The following is a 14,464-nucleotide window of genomic DNA, read 5'->3' on the forward strand; positions in this document are numbered from 1 at the left end:
AAAAATCAAGTGAATAAATAATCTGATGAACAGAATAAACTGGTGATTATAATAGAATCAGAGGCATAGAAAGGGAGTGGACTGACTATTCTGGGGGGCGGGGTGTAGGGTGTGCAGGAAGAGACTGGACAAAAATCGTGCACCTATGGATGAGGACAGTGGGAGGGTGGTGAGGGCGGAGGGTGGGGTGGGAACCGGGTGGAGGGGAGCTATGGGGGGAAAAAAGAGGAACAACTGTAATAATCTGAACAATAAAGATTTAATTAATAAAAAAAATGAAGCAAGGACAACAGCAGCACTGCTGGGATCAAATAGCTTCCCACAAAGAGTAGTTTGAAGGATTTCACTAGTTCTGAACATAGTTTAGTAGTACCTTTTTAAAAAGTATAGCAATTATGTCAGAAAACATGGAAATACATACAATAAACTGGATCCTGAACAGGAAAATCAACACAACCTCAAAAAATGATGTAGGAAGTCCTTATGAGTCCTCTGTATATCCTCCGCTTGAGATGATCATTAACATTTGCGTAGCATCCGTGGAGTCCATCGACAACTTCACAAAAGCAACACATACACCTTTGGTTCTCTTCCACTACGGTGAAGAGAGATGTAAACTCTCCAAACTCCTATTTTGCACCTTGAAGTCACATTTTGACTTCAATAACTAAAACAAACGAGGTACTGAAATGAAAAGACCAACAAATAGAGCTGTGTGTGTGATGGCGGGGAGGAGAAGAATCGGAGAGAGAAGCAAAGATACCCTGACGTCCAGCAAAGCCCGGGTTTTTAACTTATTTTAGTAATTTGTGATGTTTCTCATAAACACAACTGAGGTGGTTAAGGGAAAAAACCTTTCCTTGGTCCCTGCCCAGGGAGGCAGATCTGAGTCCTCCTTCTCTAGTTTCGCTGCATTGTCACTTATGCACTTGTTTTACGGCTACTGAATGGTTGAATAAAAAGGGGGTCAGGCGAAAGGGGACCCCCACCACCCGAACAAACCAACAACCAACCAACCTCTCAATCACAGAGTTACTAACCCCCATGTACATCCTTTGACTTAAGTGATGATCAACTCATCGATGTTTATTTATTTTTTAGATTCCACACTGCAACTAATTTTTGTTAATCCTCACCCAAGGATATTTTTATCACTGAATTTTTTTTAGAGAGAGTGCAAGGGAGGGGGAGAGACAGAAAGAGAGCTATATCGATGTGAGAGAGACCCATCGATTGGATGCCTCCCACACTTGCCCAGACTGGGGATCGAGCCTGCAACCGAGGTACATGCCCTTGCCTGGAGTCGAACCTGGGGCCCTTCAGGCCACAGGCTACACTCTAACCACTGAGCAAAACCAGCTAGGGCAATTCATCAATATTAAAAGGACAATAACCTTGTGATAAAAATCTAGAACCTTACAACCAAAAAAAAAAAAAAAAAAACAACGTAGATGCCAAACCGGTTTGGCTCAGTGGATAAAGCGTCGGCCTGCGGACTCAAGGGTCCCAGGTTCGATTCTGGTCAAGGGCATGTACCTTGGTTGCGAGCACATCCCCAGTAGGGGGCGTGCAGGAGGCAGCTGATCGATGTTTCTCTCTAATCGATGTTTCTAACTCTCTATCTCTCTCCCTTCCTCTCTGTAAAAAATCAATAAAATATATTAAAATTAAAAAAAAAAACAACGTAGAGCGTGACTTACACCTTTTCTGCCCCCACCATACAGAATGGACATCAATCTTTCAGCATGCTATCATCCTAAGTAATGGTTTGCCAGGTGCCATTCTTAGACAAGATAACAGAACATATTATTTTAATCAAAGTGAACATAAACTAAGCAATTGGAAAAAAGCAGTGCAGGAAAAAGAAGCTGAAATTTATAGCTTAAAATCTCAGAATGTTATGACTGAGAGGGACTATAGAACTCATTTAGTTCAACACATATTGTATTGAATGACTGGATTCTGTAAGGACTCTAGATTTATTCTTTTAGTATTGAATAAATGGACTATGAAAGGCTGGGTTCCAATTCCAACTCTTGTCTCTAACTGGCTATTTGGCTCTCAAGCAAATCCCTTCTTTTCCACTGGCCCCATCATTTATTACTCAAATAAATGTGTTGAACTACATGAACTCCATAGTCCTTCTCAGCCATAACATTCTAAGATTTTAAGCTGTAAATTTCAACCACACACACCCCCCCCCCCATGGCTCTTTTTTGCAGAAATTTATAAGCTGATCTAAAATTCCTATGGAAATGTAAGGCAACCAGAATAGCCAAAACAATCTTGAAAGAGAACAAAGTTGGAGGACTCACACTTGTCCATTTCAAAACGTAATACAATACTACCGTAAACAAGATAATGTGGTACTGGTATAAGGACAGAATTTAGAGTCCAAAAACAAACACATGTATTTACGAACAACTGTTTTTCAGCAAAGGTGGCAAGAAAATTTGATGAAGAAATAGTCTTTTCAACAAATGATACTGGGACAACTGGATATCCACATGCAAAAGAATAAAATTGGACCCTACTTCACACCCATATAAAAATAAACTTAAATGGATCAAAGATTTAAATATAAGAGCTAAACCTAAAAAACTGTTAGGAAAAAAGTCATAAATTTTTGTGACCTTGGATGAAGCAATGATTTCTAAGATATGATACCAACAACATATGGAACCAAAGGGAAAAAAAGATAAATGAGACTTAAAATCAAAAGCCTTTATGCTTCAAATGACACTATCAAGAAAATAGACAAACACATAGAATAGGAGAAAATATTTGCAAATCATATATCCAATAGAGTTAGTATCCATATTGTATAAAAAAACTCCTATAATTCAACAACACAAACATAAAAACCCAATTAAAAAATAGGCAAAGCCCTCCTTGGTTTGGCTGAGTGGCTATAGCATCAGCCTGCAGACTGAAGGGTCCCAGGTTCGATTCCAGTCAAGGGCACATGCCCCGGTTGCATGCTTGATCCCCAGTGGGGGGCATGCAGGAGGCAGCCAATCAATGATTCTCTCTCATCATGGATGTTTCTAGCTCTCTCTCCTGCTCCCTTCCTCTCTGAAATCAATAAATATATATATATATTTTTAAAAATAGACAAAGAATCTAAACAGACATTTCTCAAAAAAATATATATATACAAATGGCCAATAAGTACAGGAAAAATGCTCAACATCATTAGTGATCAGAGAAATGCAAATCAAAACCATAATGAGGTACCCCTTCACACACACGAAGATTGCTAAAACAAAAAAGATGGTGAACGACAAGTGTCACTGCAGACGTGGGGAAAATGGAATTCTCATATGCTGCTGGTGGGAATGTAAAATGGTGCAGCCACTTTGAAAAACAGTCTGGCAGTTTCTCAAAAAGCTAAATATAGTTACCATATGATCCAGCAATTCTACTCTTAGATACAGGGTTGGGCAATAGGTATACAGTTGTGAGTACGTGAAACAGAGTTCATTCTTGCATTACTATTTCTTAATTATTGTATTATTTTCCATATGAACAACTGTAAGCCTTTGCCCCATCCTGTATATACCCAAGAAAACTTAAAATGTATGTTTATACAAGAAATTTGCACACGAATGTTCAGAGCAGCATTACTCATAACAGCAAAAAACAACCAAAATGGCCATCAATTGATGAAGAATAAACAAAATGTGGTATGTCCACGCAACAGATCATCCAGCCATAAAAAGGATACTGATGCATGCTACCACATCAATCAATCTTGAAAATATGATGCTAAGTGAAAGAAGTCAGACACCAAAAGCCACATATTTTGTGATTCAATTTTTTTTCTGAAACATCCAGAACAGGCACATTCATAAGAGACAAAATAAATTAATGGTTGCCTGGGGTTGGGGAAAAGGGAGAATGGAACTGACTGCTAATGGGTATGAAGTTTTTTAGGGGGGGTGATGAAAATATTCTGGAATTAGGTAGTGGTAATGGTTGCACAATGCTGTAAATATACTAAAAAACCAAGTAAATATATCCTTTAGAGGAGTGAACTGTATGGTATGTGAATATCTCAAATTTTTAATAAAAGGCAAATGGCCCTTAGAAAATTGATTTCCTTGCTTTTGTTTGAGACCACCTACTGGTTCATAGAAATATTTAAAAGTTTGCAATGATATTTGACATTTATAATCCCACTGTAACAAAACACTACAAAATTTATTTTTAACCTAATTATGTATAGATCTCACCTGATGGTCTACTTGTATTTATTTTGCTTCTAAACAGTAAAGATCTAAAAATTCCTCTGAGTTCATGATTTATGTCCTAATCCTTTTAAAATTTGTGTTTTTCTTAAGTAAATAAAGCTAAACAAATGTCTTCATTCTAAAAATGTTAGTAATATCGTCATCTAGAAACAAAAATACTACTCCTGCAATGACATCAGTTGATCTTCAAGCAGTACTTTAAATTTTCATTCCTGTTCATGGGACAATAAAAAGGTTAGGCAAGCCCTGCTGGTGTGGCTCAGTTGGTTATCTCATGCACCAAGATGTTGCCAGTTCAATTCCCGGTCAGGGCACGTACCCAGGTTTCAAGTTCAATCCCCAGTCAGGGTGCACACGGGAGGCAACAGATCAATGTTTCTCTCTCACATTGATGTCTCTCTCTTTCTTTCTCCTTCTCCCTGCCTCTCTCTAAAATCAATTAAAAAATTCAAAAAAAATTTTTAAAGATTAGGCAAAAAATAAATTTTCAATATCAGTAATACAATGTAATATGTATAAGCCAATCATTAGGCCATGAAACAAATTCGGACATTCCCCCCACCTCACCCCACCCCACCCTCCAAAAATAAATAGAATTTTAGGCTTACTCTATTCAGGAATAAGAGTTTAAGTGGATTTTTTTCAAAGCTCTGCAAAGAAAACATACTCTTCATCTTCTGTCACATTGTTGTATGTATCTGGTTTTCAGTATCAGAAGGCAGTAAAAGTATAATCCACAAGAAAAGCTCTGTACGCATTTGCAATGGAATGAAATGAATTCTAGTCTGATTTCACTTATATGGAACTATACATAGTTAAATAAGACTGACCCTTCTAAAAATACTGAGTATAAAGAGGAGAGCTTAAATACTTACAAAATAAGCATAAAGACCTGCCACAATCAAGCTACATGCTAAAAAGGCATCGACAGATTACAATAGGGCGACATGATTTTCATTTTTAAGTTCAACGAAAATTGCATATATTCCTTTTTTATTCTTAAACACAGGTGGTGTATACTATTATCGGGGCTGCCAAGATGTGAGGACAGAAAGGATGACCGTCTCCAGTTTCAACATTATGTTTGTAGTATTGTATATAAAATCTAACCACTGCTTAGGCAAACTTGGGAGAAAGCAAGCCTAAAAGATGAAAACATTTACAGCTTGTAAATCAGTGATACTATTATCTTATCGAAATGTGAGATTCAAATTTATTTCCTTGAAAACAGAGCACTAAACAGTTTCTAACACAGTCATCTAGCTGGTAGTTAAGCTGTGTCTAACATATACACAGAACCCTTAAGACTGTAACACATCGAGGAATTCTGTTGAATTATGTGCATTCAGATGATGGTGTTATAATTCAAACTGAACAACAACAAAATCTTGGTAAAACAAGAAATGGAAGAAATAATTGATTTCTGAACCAAATGTGTCCAACCTCACGCTAGTGGATCTGAGAAATACAGGCATGGAGCAGATATGCTGCATGTGATGACAACTGCATATTATAATTCAAGAGAAGAGTTACAGCCCATACGCTACCTTTTTTTTTTTTAACTAGGTAGGCCTCCAAAAACTTTTATCAGTTTTTTTCTAACAGCACATCTTTTCTAAATAATTCTCAGTTTGCATTCCAGAAAATGTAAGAAACAGTTTGCAAGAATTCATGCAAATATGTTTCTCTAAGGCCATGAACTGGTTTGCTAAGTTGCATTGTTTTATTCAAGTAAAGAGCCCTTCAAGAGTTAGATTCTGAAAAGGAAAGCAAGTACCTTCACCTCTCAGGCCTGCACACAGGTCTCTCCCATTCAAAGCCAAAAGGTAGAATGCTTATTAGAGCATTGCAAAATATTTACATTGTAAAAAAATCTAAAGCACGTTTAGTTTTTCTGATAGATTCTTTTTGTATATTACAAGAAAAAAAGCGCAAAAGCTTAGAATAAGAATCCTTTTTTTCTTATAAAGGTCAAACAGATACTTCCTGACATGCTGTACTTTACACAATGGCATACTGTTCATATAAAAGGTCTCTTATCCTATAAAAATCTTGACAAAGGCAGCCTTCTAATCCGATGCGTCCAGTTTCCGTCTAGAAACCAAGTGAAAAAAAAAAAGTTCTTTAGTACATTCTCTACTATTAATATGCAGACATAATAACCAAAATAAGTTAACTTTAGGATTGGTCAGGAAATGGACTGCTCTGATTCACGGAATATGGATATATTATTCAAGTCATGAATTTTACATACATATCAATGTCAGAGAAGTCAAATAAAAATTTACAGTAAAATTATCAAGTCTTTGAGAGTCACTTTTTAAAGCCTTCAAGGTCATCATTATGAATATAAATGACTGATTTTCAGTTTTGTGAAATTACCAATCAAGAATTATAGAATTCAAAATGACAAAACATCAGAAGCAGCTGTTCAATTCAACCCTTATTAATTAATAAACATGCTTACTCTACGAACTGCTACTTGATTGTTGCAAACAAGGACACCTCCTACAAATTCAGCTTGGATCCCCTCCCGTAAGAGAACTTGTTTGAAGTCAGACAGTCTTGGTTCGTTCATGAAGACTGACTGGTGTCCAGGAACCTTGGATAAGGTGAAAGGGGAAGAAGAACTTCAAACGGAGGACCAGACACATAGCTGTACTGACGAAAGTAAAACAGCCCATGACCTTTAAGACATTTTCTATTATTCCCTGAAGTCCTTCGACAGATCATTTCAAGACTGTAAATCACATTCCAAGTTGTTATTCTGAATCACACCTCATTATTTGACATTACAAAGGCCTTCACATTTTCTGAATGCTTCACGATCAATTTTATTAGTCATGCCTCATAATAACAGAGACATTCGGTAATGCTATGCTCTTCACTCACCCACTTGCCTAAGGGGGTCAACTAGAGTGCTGCGGGCAGAGCTGAACCAAAAACCCTTGCTTAGTTCAGAGGAGATTTACTCCAGATCCCAGTGCCACTGCCCTCCTCCCTCAGAGCGAAAGCAGTGGATGCTACGGGCTTTAGAATCGCAAAGACAAGTGGTTCAACCTAATGCTGCTACTTTGAAATTGCTTTGATGAGTGCTAGCTTCAGCACAGAGAAAAAAACAGTTCCAACTCCTCCCCATCTCAAGAGGAGTACTGGCAGGGATGGAGGCTGTCTCTATTCTTTATTGCTTAGAAGGGCTAAGCCATCACTTGACATGCATGTAAGACTCTTACAATACGGTTTTAATGTTGTAAGTTAATTCCCTGAAACCTTTACTAAGTAGATATCTCTTGAGAACATGTCAATACTAGACCAGAATTATATTTGTACTAAATAAAGATTTCTAATTATATCAAAACCAAGTGATTTGAACTGAATTGACAACAGACAAAACTGGGATGCAGGAGTATGACATTCTTAGAAAACTATAAATCTCCCAATTAGAGGCAGGTAGACGATTCTCACAATCATCAAACTTAAAAGTCATACTGAAAAAAAATCATGAAACAATTATGTATCTTATAACATCTGCTAACGGTTTCCTTTAAGTTATTATTCCCTAGCCATACCACACACACACACACACACACACACACACACACACACACAAGTAATCTAAAAAACTCCAAAATCAGCCTAAATATGACATATATTTTAAATGGAAAATTCAAGGATGACAAATGAAGGAAAAGATAGAAGTAGCGCACACTTTCCTACCTCATTAGGTGGCAAGGGTTCCAAAGTAGGAATGATCTCACTTTCTTCACCTGTTTCTTTCTCATCATCTCCAAACAGACTTTTCATGGCCTTTTGTTGGGCGATAACGCTAGAATCTGAAGGTGGGTCCACTTGCATTTCTGAGTCCTCTCCATCATCCTTCAGTTCTCCTTCTTCTAAAATAACTCCTGTGTCCACTTTGGAAACTCTCATGTCTAAGACACCATCTATCCAAGCCAGTTCAGCATCTTTTGCCTTACAAAACTGAAGGGAGCTAACAAGTGAGTCTTTTAATCTCACCTACACATGCAAAGGGGAGGAAGAGAAATAAAACCCATGAATAAATTAACCTATTATTATCATTTTCTAAGTCTGGTAATGTGCATTAAAATTTCAAAATCTTCCACTTCATCTGCTCTTCACCATGACTGGTAATGACCTAATGACCTGTAAGGTCACTTGGCCCCTGTCTACTTTCCAAAATAAAGCTTCTTAACCCAGACTGCACACTGGGGTCACACAGCACATTTCCCCCCCCATTTATCAGTGCCAGGGCCCCACTTGCAATGATTCGAATAAAACTAGTGAAACTAAGAGCATTGAGACCCCCAGTTCCCCCAAAGACTCCCCAGATGCACAGGTGAGGCTGAAAACCACTGGTAAGTGTCATTCCCAATACCTGATGGCACTAGAGCAGCACTGAGTTGCTTACGGTTTTCTAAATAAGCCATGAGGTTTCACACCTCCCTATTCTTAGAATGTTGCTTCCTCCTGTTTTGGCCAGAATGACAGTTTTGCCTGGTAAATTCTAATCCATTTTTTCCAAACAAATATAGATATCACTTCTGCCTTAACGGACACCATCTCCCACTAACAAATAAGAACTAATCAATTTCTCCTCTATTCCTATTTTCTGTGCCTGTCTCCTTTTTTTTTCTATTAGTAGAACCCTGACATCTGTGAATTTTTATAAAACTTTTGAATTCTTGAACACTCACCATTCCCCTCAGCTGTAATTTTTGCAAATGTAGTTCCCTCTCTTCCTACTCTATATACACCCCTGAGAATCCATCCATCAGGATTTGGTTTAGTAATCACTTCCTCTGGGAAATCTTTTGTAGCCTCTAAATATGGGTTAGTCTCCCTCTTTAGACTCTCGTAACATCCTCTACTTTCTCTATCAAAGGTGAAACCTTGTGATAAATACTATTTCCTTGCTATAAGCCCCACAGACTAAGATCTGCCAGGGCAGGGGACCGTGTGTGTGTCACTCACTGCTATATTCCTAATGGAACTGTCCGTCCTAACCTGCAGCAGGAAGTGCTTCCTGTGTGTGGCTCTAGCGCCGGCACGCTCACCTGGTAGATGTGGGTCTCGCTGGTGGCGTCCACGGTCTCGTGCAGCTTCGGCATGTACACTTTAATGTCTTTCCCCCCGAACGCACGGCAGCACTCGGCCAGATCCTGACTGGCCTCTGGAGGCCCGTGGACAATGATCAGCTGTCGGGGTTTCATCTGATTAATGATCTTTTTAATGGAATCCCCATCAGACCGTCCTTCATAGTCTATGTAAGTAACCCTGGCTCTGTAATTAGACATAATTATTCAATTTTATTTTTCTGATAATTCAAAAACTAGAATTTAATGACTTTTATTATCTGGAAAGAAACATATACAGTATATAAAATGAGGCTTTAAAGAACACACGTGTGTTATATTATTATTAATGTGTATTTGAGGGAGGTATTATGGATTTTTTAATAGGTGTTATTAGAAAAAAATGGCTCACTATACAACAAAAAATAAAACTGGGTCTTGACCTAATGCCATATAAAACAGCAGCTGAGTTGAAGTCATAAAAAAAAAAAAGTAAAGCTTTAGATTAAGGAACAAAATATAAGAATTATTTTTGTGACCAAGGATAGGGAAAGACTTTTTAAAATATGAAACCCCAAATACCTAATGGGAAATATTCTATTATTTCCTTACATCAACATTAAAGATGTTTTTAAACGAAGTAGACCATGGGCAACTCGTATAAACAAATACGAGAATGAGCGGTGGTACTTATTGGCATTGTCTAAAACCAGCCAGCAATAATATCCAGAATATACACCAAACTCCTGCAAATCAATTAACAAAAAGGCAGCAACCTCTAGAGAAAAACGCACAAAAGATATAAACATGGACTTTACAGAAGAGAAAACAAAAACCGTAACAAGCCTCTGAAGAGATAATCGAACTCAATAATAATCACAGTAAGACAAATGGAAATAGCACTGACATATTACTTTGTACCCATGAGACGGGAAACATGAAAGAATTGGATAAGCCGCATGTGCCGGTGAAACAGGGAAGAGGGAGCTCCTGCTCTGCTAGTGAAATGTAAACGGGTCCAGCCATTCTGGAGAGACCTTTACGAAACTGCTGATATGCAGCACTGAGAGCTTAGCTTTATCCAAGAACATTACTATATGATATCACAGGACAGATATAAACCAATTTGCTCTCTAATGAGTTTTTTAAATTCCAAAATGATGATTTACTGGTGTTAACTGTACCAAGCAGAGAAGGAAACAAAGTTTTTTGAAGATCACGATAGCAGTTTTAAGATATTAGGACACTGGAAATGTCTAAGTCGAGTATATTAAACAAGCACTTGGGAAAATTAAACCTATGAATTGTATGCCTTCACCTGCTACTAGACATACTAGAAATGCCAAAAAGAATGTTTCTTTATATAAATGTACAATTTAATGTTTAACCCCTCCTCTCCACCAATTCAATTACTCTGGCATTCAGATATAATTAATGAAGAGAAAATACGTCCATACTTCACAAGTCTTTACATGAAAAATTAAATTTTGAAAGTGCAAACCTACTAGAGGATATTCAGAAGTTTCACTTTGGAAACAACGTAAATTATATAATTCAAGTGTTTGAAATTTTTACTTACAAAATGCAATGAAAGCACTTACTTTATTTCAATAGATTCTGTCATAGAAATACACTTGGTGGGCACATCAGATAAATCCTGATCCATGGGTTCATCTCCATTTGTCAAGCCAGATTCTAATTTGCTTTTTTCTTCTTCAGTGGCTTGAAGTTCTGGCACCAAGAAATCCTCTGGTCTAAATAATAAGTCTCTAATTAGAAGTAGTAACAAACAAGCTAATATTATGTTACTATAACTGACTAGTAGATGGCATAATTTTTAGACTCCTCACATATCTCAAGATTTAAATATACAGTTGATCCAAAGCCAATGCAACTTCATAACATCAATTATCAGATGACTGCATATGTTATGTTCTTCATGGCCATTAAGGAGTACGCTTTAAAACACAGCCCGTGAGCCAGTGAGAGCCCCCAGACAGGTCATCAGATCTTAGCGGTTAGTATAAGTACTATTACAGCCTGGCTCTGCATTTGTCTCCAGTTTCTGTGGTTTCCCTGGCCACCTCCCAATTCTTATAAATCTCATACATCCTTTGATTTCTTTAAGACCCCCAGTCCTCCCACCCCTGCTCATAGAAAGCAGGTAGCTCTCCATTTGCACATTAACGAGAAGACTGACATACGAAATCATCAGCTCCCTCAAACGCCCTTGTCTTTATTAAAACGAACTGTTAACACATCTATCTTTGCATCTCCAGGATCAGAGAGTTGAATGTTAAAATTCAAAAACAAACTTTTAAAACTGTTTTCTCTAATTCCTGTGATTACTGTCTAGGCCCAGGGGTGGGCAAACTTTTTGACTCGAGGGCCACAATGGGTTCTTAAACTGGACCGGAGGGCCGGAACAAAAGCATGGATGGAGTGTTTGTGTGAACTAATATAAATTCAAAGTAAACATCATTACATAAAAGGGTACAGTCTTTTTTTTTTTTTAGTTTTATTCATTTCAAACGGGCCGGATCCAGCCCGCGGGCCATAGTTTGCCTACGGCTGGTCTAGGCCCCATCCCCAAACCCACTCACACTCCTTGGAATCCCCACCTGTTACCCAGCACCTAGACTGCTGCAGCTTCTTTCCCCTGAAGCCCAGTCGCCCATTGTCATCCACATGACGACAGCAGCAGCAGCAGCCACCTGAAGTGCATTTACTATATGAGTCAGACTCTATGCTAAGTGCCTTAACAACAACCACCTTGTTTAATTCTTACCCCATTTTTCAGACAAGGAATTGAAGCTAAAAAGCACCATCCATATGCTAAACAGATTGGCCATTAATTAAGTGGGATGGTAAGCAAACTCACCAATGCTGTTTAGATTTTTCTTCTTCTCTACTATTTTAGACGTCCAAGTAGACAGTGGAATTTTCCTAATTAAACCCTAGAGTGAGTTTAAAACCTAAGTCCACAATAGGCTCAAGACAGTATTATGAAAGTAGAAAGAGAGTACAAGAGAGGAACCGTGTTGAGGTAACAAGGAAGAACCAGGGAAGGTTTCCAATAGTTTGTGGGGCCAGATTGAGCAGCCCAGACACCTGGGATGGGAAGGTGGCACAAAGCAGAAGAAACAACATGTGCAAAGGGGTAACATGAAGAAGCTGAGAAGGAATCTGAGAAGGCTGGAGAACACGGACGTAGCAGAAGGATGTAGAAACATCACAGAACAGGAGGGAGAAACTAGGTCGTGAAAGACATCGCGCACTGTGCTAAGGCACTGACATTTACCTGAAAGCAATGGCACCCTAAGTGTCAGGATAGTGTTTTCAGATTTGAGATTGGAACATGTGATTTCAGTTCTTTTTCTAATTGTGGGTATAGATTTTGTAGATTTCCCATGGTTCCACTCATGCTATCTCATGTTTTTCTTGTAAGTAAAACATGCGTGTAACACTATCTGAGACATAACCCATTTCCCAAACTTAACATAATCCCACCCATCAAAAGTTCTTCCTATCCTATGTCTCTTCCCAATGCATGCCCTTTATCTCTCTTTTTAAGTGGGAAATAGAAGTCTTCATTCTAAGTCAGGGGTCCTCAAACTTTTAAACAGGGGGCCAGTTCACTGTCCCTCAGACTGTTGGAGGGCCAGACTATAGTTTAAAAAAAAACTATGAACAAATTCCTATGCAGACTGCACATATCTTATTTTGAAGTAAAAAAACAAATGTTTTCGGAGGGCCGCATGTGGCCCGCAGGCCGTAGTTTGAGGACCCCTGTTCTAAGTAATAAAACTACCAGCTCTCCGCCCTAGCTGGTTTGGCTCAGTGGATAGAGCATCAGCCTGAGGACTGAAGGGTCCTGGGTTCAATTCCAGTCAAGGGCACATGCCCAGGTTGGGGCTCGATCCCAAGTAGGGGGCGTGCAGGAGGCAGTCAATCAATAATTCTCTCTGATCATTGATGTTTCTAGCTTTCTCTCCCTTCCCTTCCTCTATGAAATAAAAAAAAATATATTTTAAAAAATAATAATAAAAAAGTGATACCTGAATATAAAAAAACAAAAACTACCAGCTCTCCTTTAATTTCAATTCTCTAGATGTTCCTCCACCTTCCCACTTTTACATTTCACACTGTAAGTCTACATTTTTCAAGCTGAGGTTCTCAGAAAGCAACAAGGTACACAAAGACCAGAAAGACCAAATTCACTCGACTCAAGTGATAACACACTTGATACCTCTAATCTGTAAGAAAGAAAAGCTTGTTTTGCTCACATACTTGATAATTTCTCCATATTCATCCCATTTAATTCTCTCTTCTGGGGCAGGAAACATGGGATAAGACTTTTTAGCCTGTTTGAAGAAACTCCCTTTCCGACTGCCTTCACCTTTCATCATCAGGTCGTGCTTAGTCTTATGAGCCGAAGGCTGGTCAATGTCTTCCTCAACATCACTCTCATCGCTGGAATCTATATCGGCCCTAGGAGGATTTTAGACTAGATAAAGGTCATAGAGTCCCCTAAAGATTTTGAATTAATGCGCATATAATTATTACTGAACACTGAATATTAACTGGATGGTAATATAATCATCAATATTATTGGGTTGATATTTTGTGAAACATGGCATTAACTGCCAGTTAATAAATACATATTAATATTAGCAATGAAAGAATTTGATATTCCAGAACCATTTGAAAGATGTAATGAAAGTAATGAGGTTGAAACAAAAGTTAAATATTTTCAAGTAAACTTTTTTATCTTAGAAATGTTTTTCTCAAATTACATATGTAAAATTATAATATGTCTGAAAATAACTCACTCTTTGGACTGCTCGAGTTTTTTAGCAGCTTCTTTCTTTAGCTTCTCTCTTTCCAAGTATTCTTCAAGTTCTTTCCCTTCAAGCTTTACCCGCTTCCTCAACTAAAGAGAAATAGCAGACAAAAGGAAATATCATTATGAGATTAAGGTAAGTGAGGTGTGAGATATATTGCATCTCTAAATTGATTCATCATTTTTAAACTGAATTTTTCTCTAAAATTATTCAAGTGTCCATTATGGGCACTTACAGATCCTATTTAGATTAGTACAAAAATTGAGCTTTCCCA

At 37.9% G+C, this 14,464-nt stretch overlaps 1 protein-coding gene across 3 annotated transcripts in view; it reads right to left on the minus strand.

Annotated features, from left to right (window-relative positions):
* Positions 1-240: 240 nt before the first annotated feature.
* LOC139010342 (cleavage and polyadenylation specificity factor subunit 2) overlaps positions 241-14,464 on the minus strand; it is a 28,727-nt gene continuing 14,503 nt past the window's right edge. For 2 of the 3 annotated variants that reach the window (XM_070414656.1, XM_070414646.1), the window contains 7 exons: positions 14,179-14,279; positions 13,637-13,837; positions 10,948-11,100; positions 9,329-9,554; positions 7,971-8,270; positions 6,721-6,855; positions 241-6,347 (listed from right to left, as the gene is read on the minus strand). In XM_070414656.1, the coding sequence (XP_070270757.1) occupies positions 6,255-6,347; positions 6,721-6,855; positions 7,971-8,270; positions 9,329-9,554; positions 10,948-11,100; positions 13,637-13,837; positions 14,179-14,279 (1,209 nt within the window). In that variant the 3' untranslated portion in view covers positions 241-6,254. The remainder of the gene's footprint in view (positions 6,348-6,720; positions 6,856-7,970; positions 8,271-9,328; positions 9,555-10,947; positions 11,101-13,636; positions 13,838-14,178; positions 14,280-14,464) is intronic. The other variant, XM_070414665.1, reaches the window with a different exon arrangement.

This window comes from Myotis yumanensis, unplaced genomic scaffold, assembly GCF_028538775.1.
Source record: "Myotis yumanensis isolate MYYU_CA2020_CCGP unplaced genomic scaffold, mMyoYum1.0.hap1 SCAF_1, whole genome shotgun sequence".
Taxonomy (NCBI): Eukaryota; Metazoa; Chordata; class Mammalia; order Chiroptera; family Vespertilionidae; genus Myotis; species Myotis yumanensis.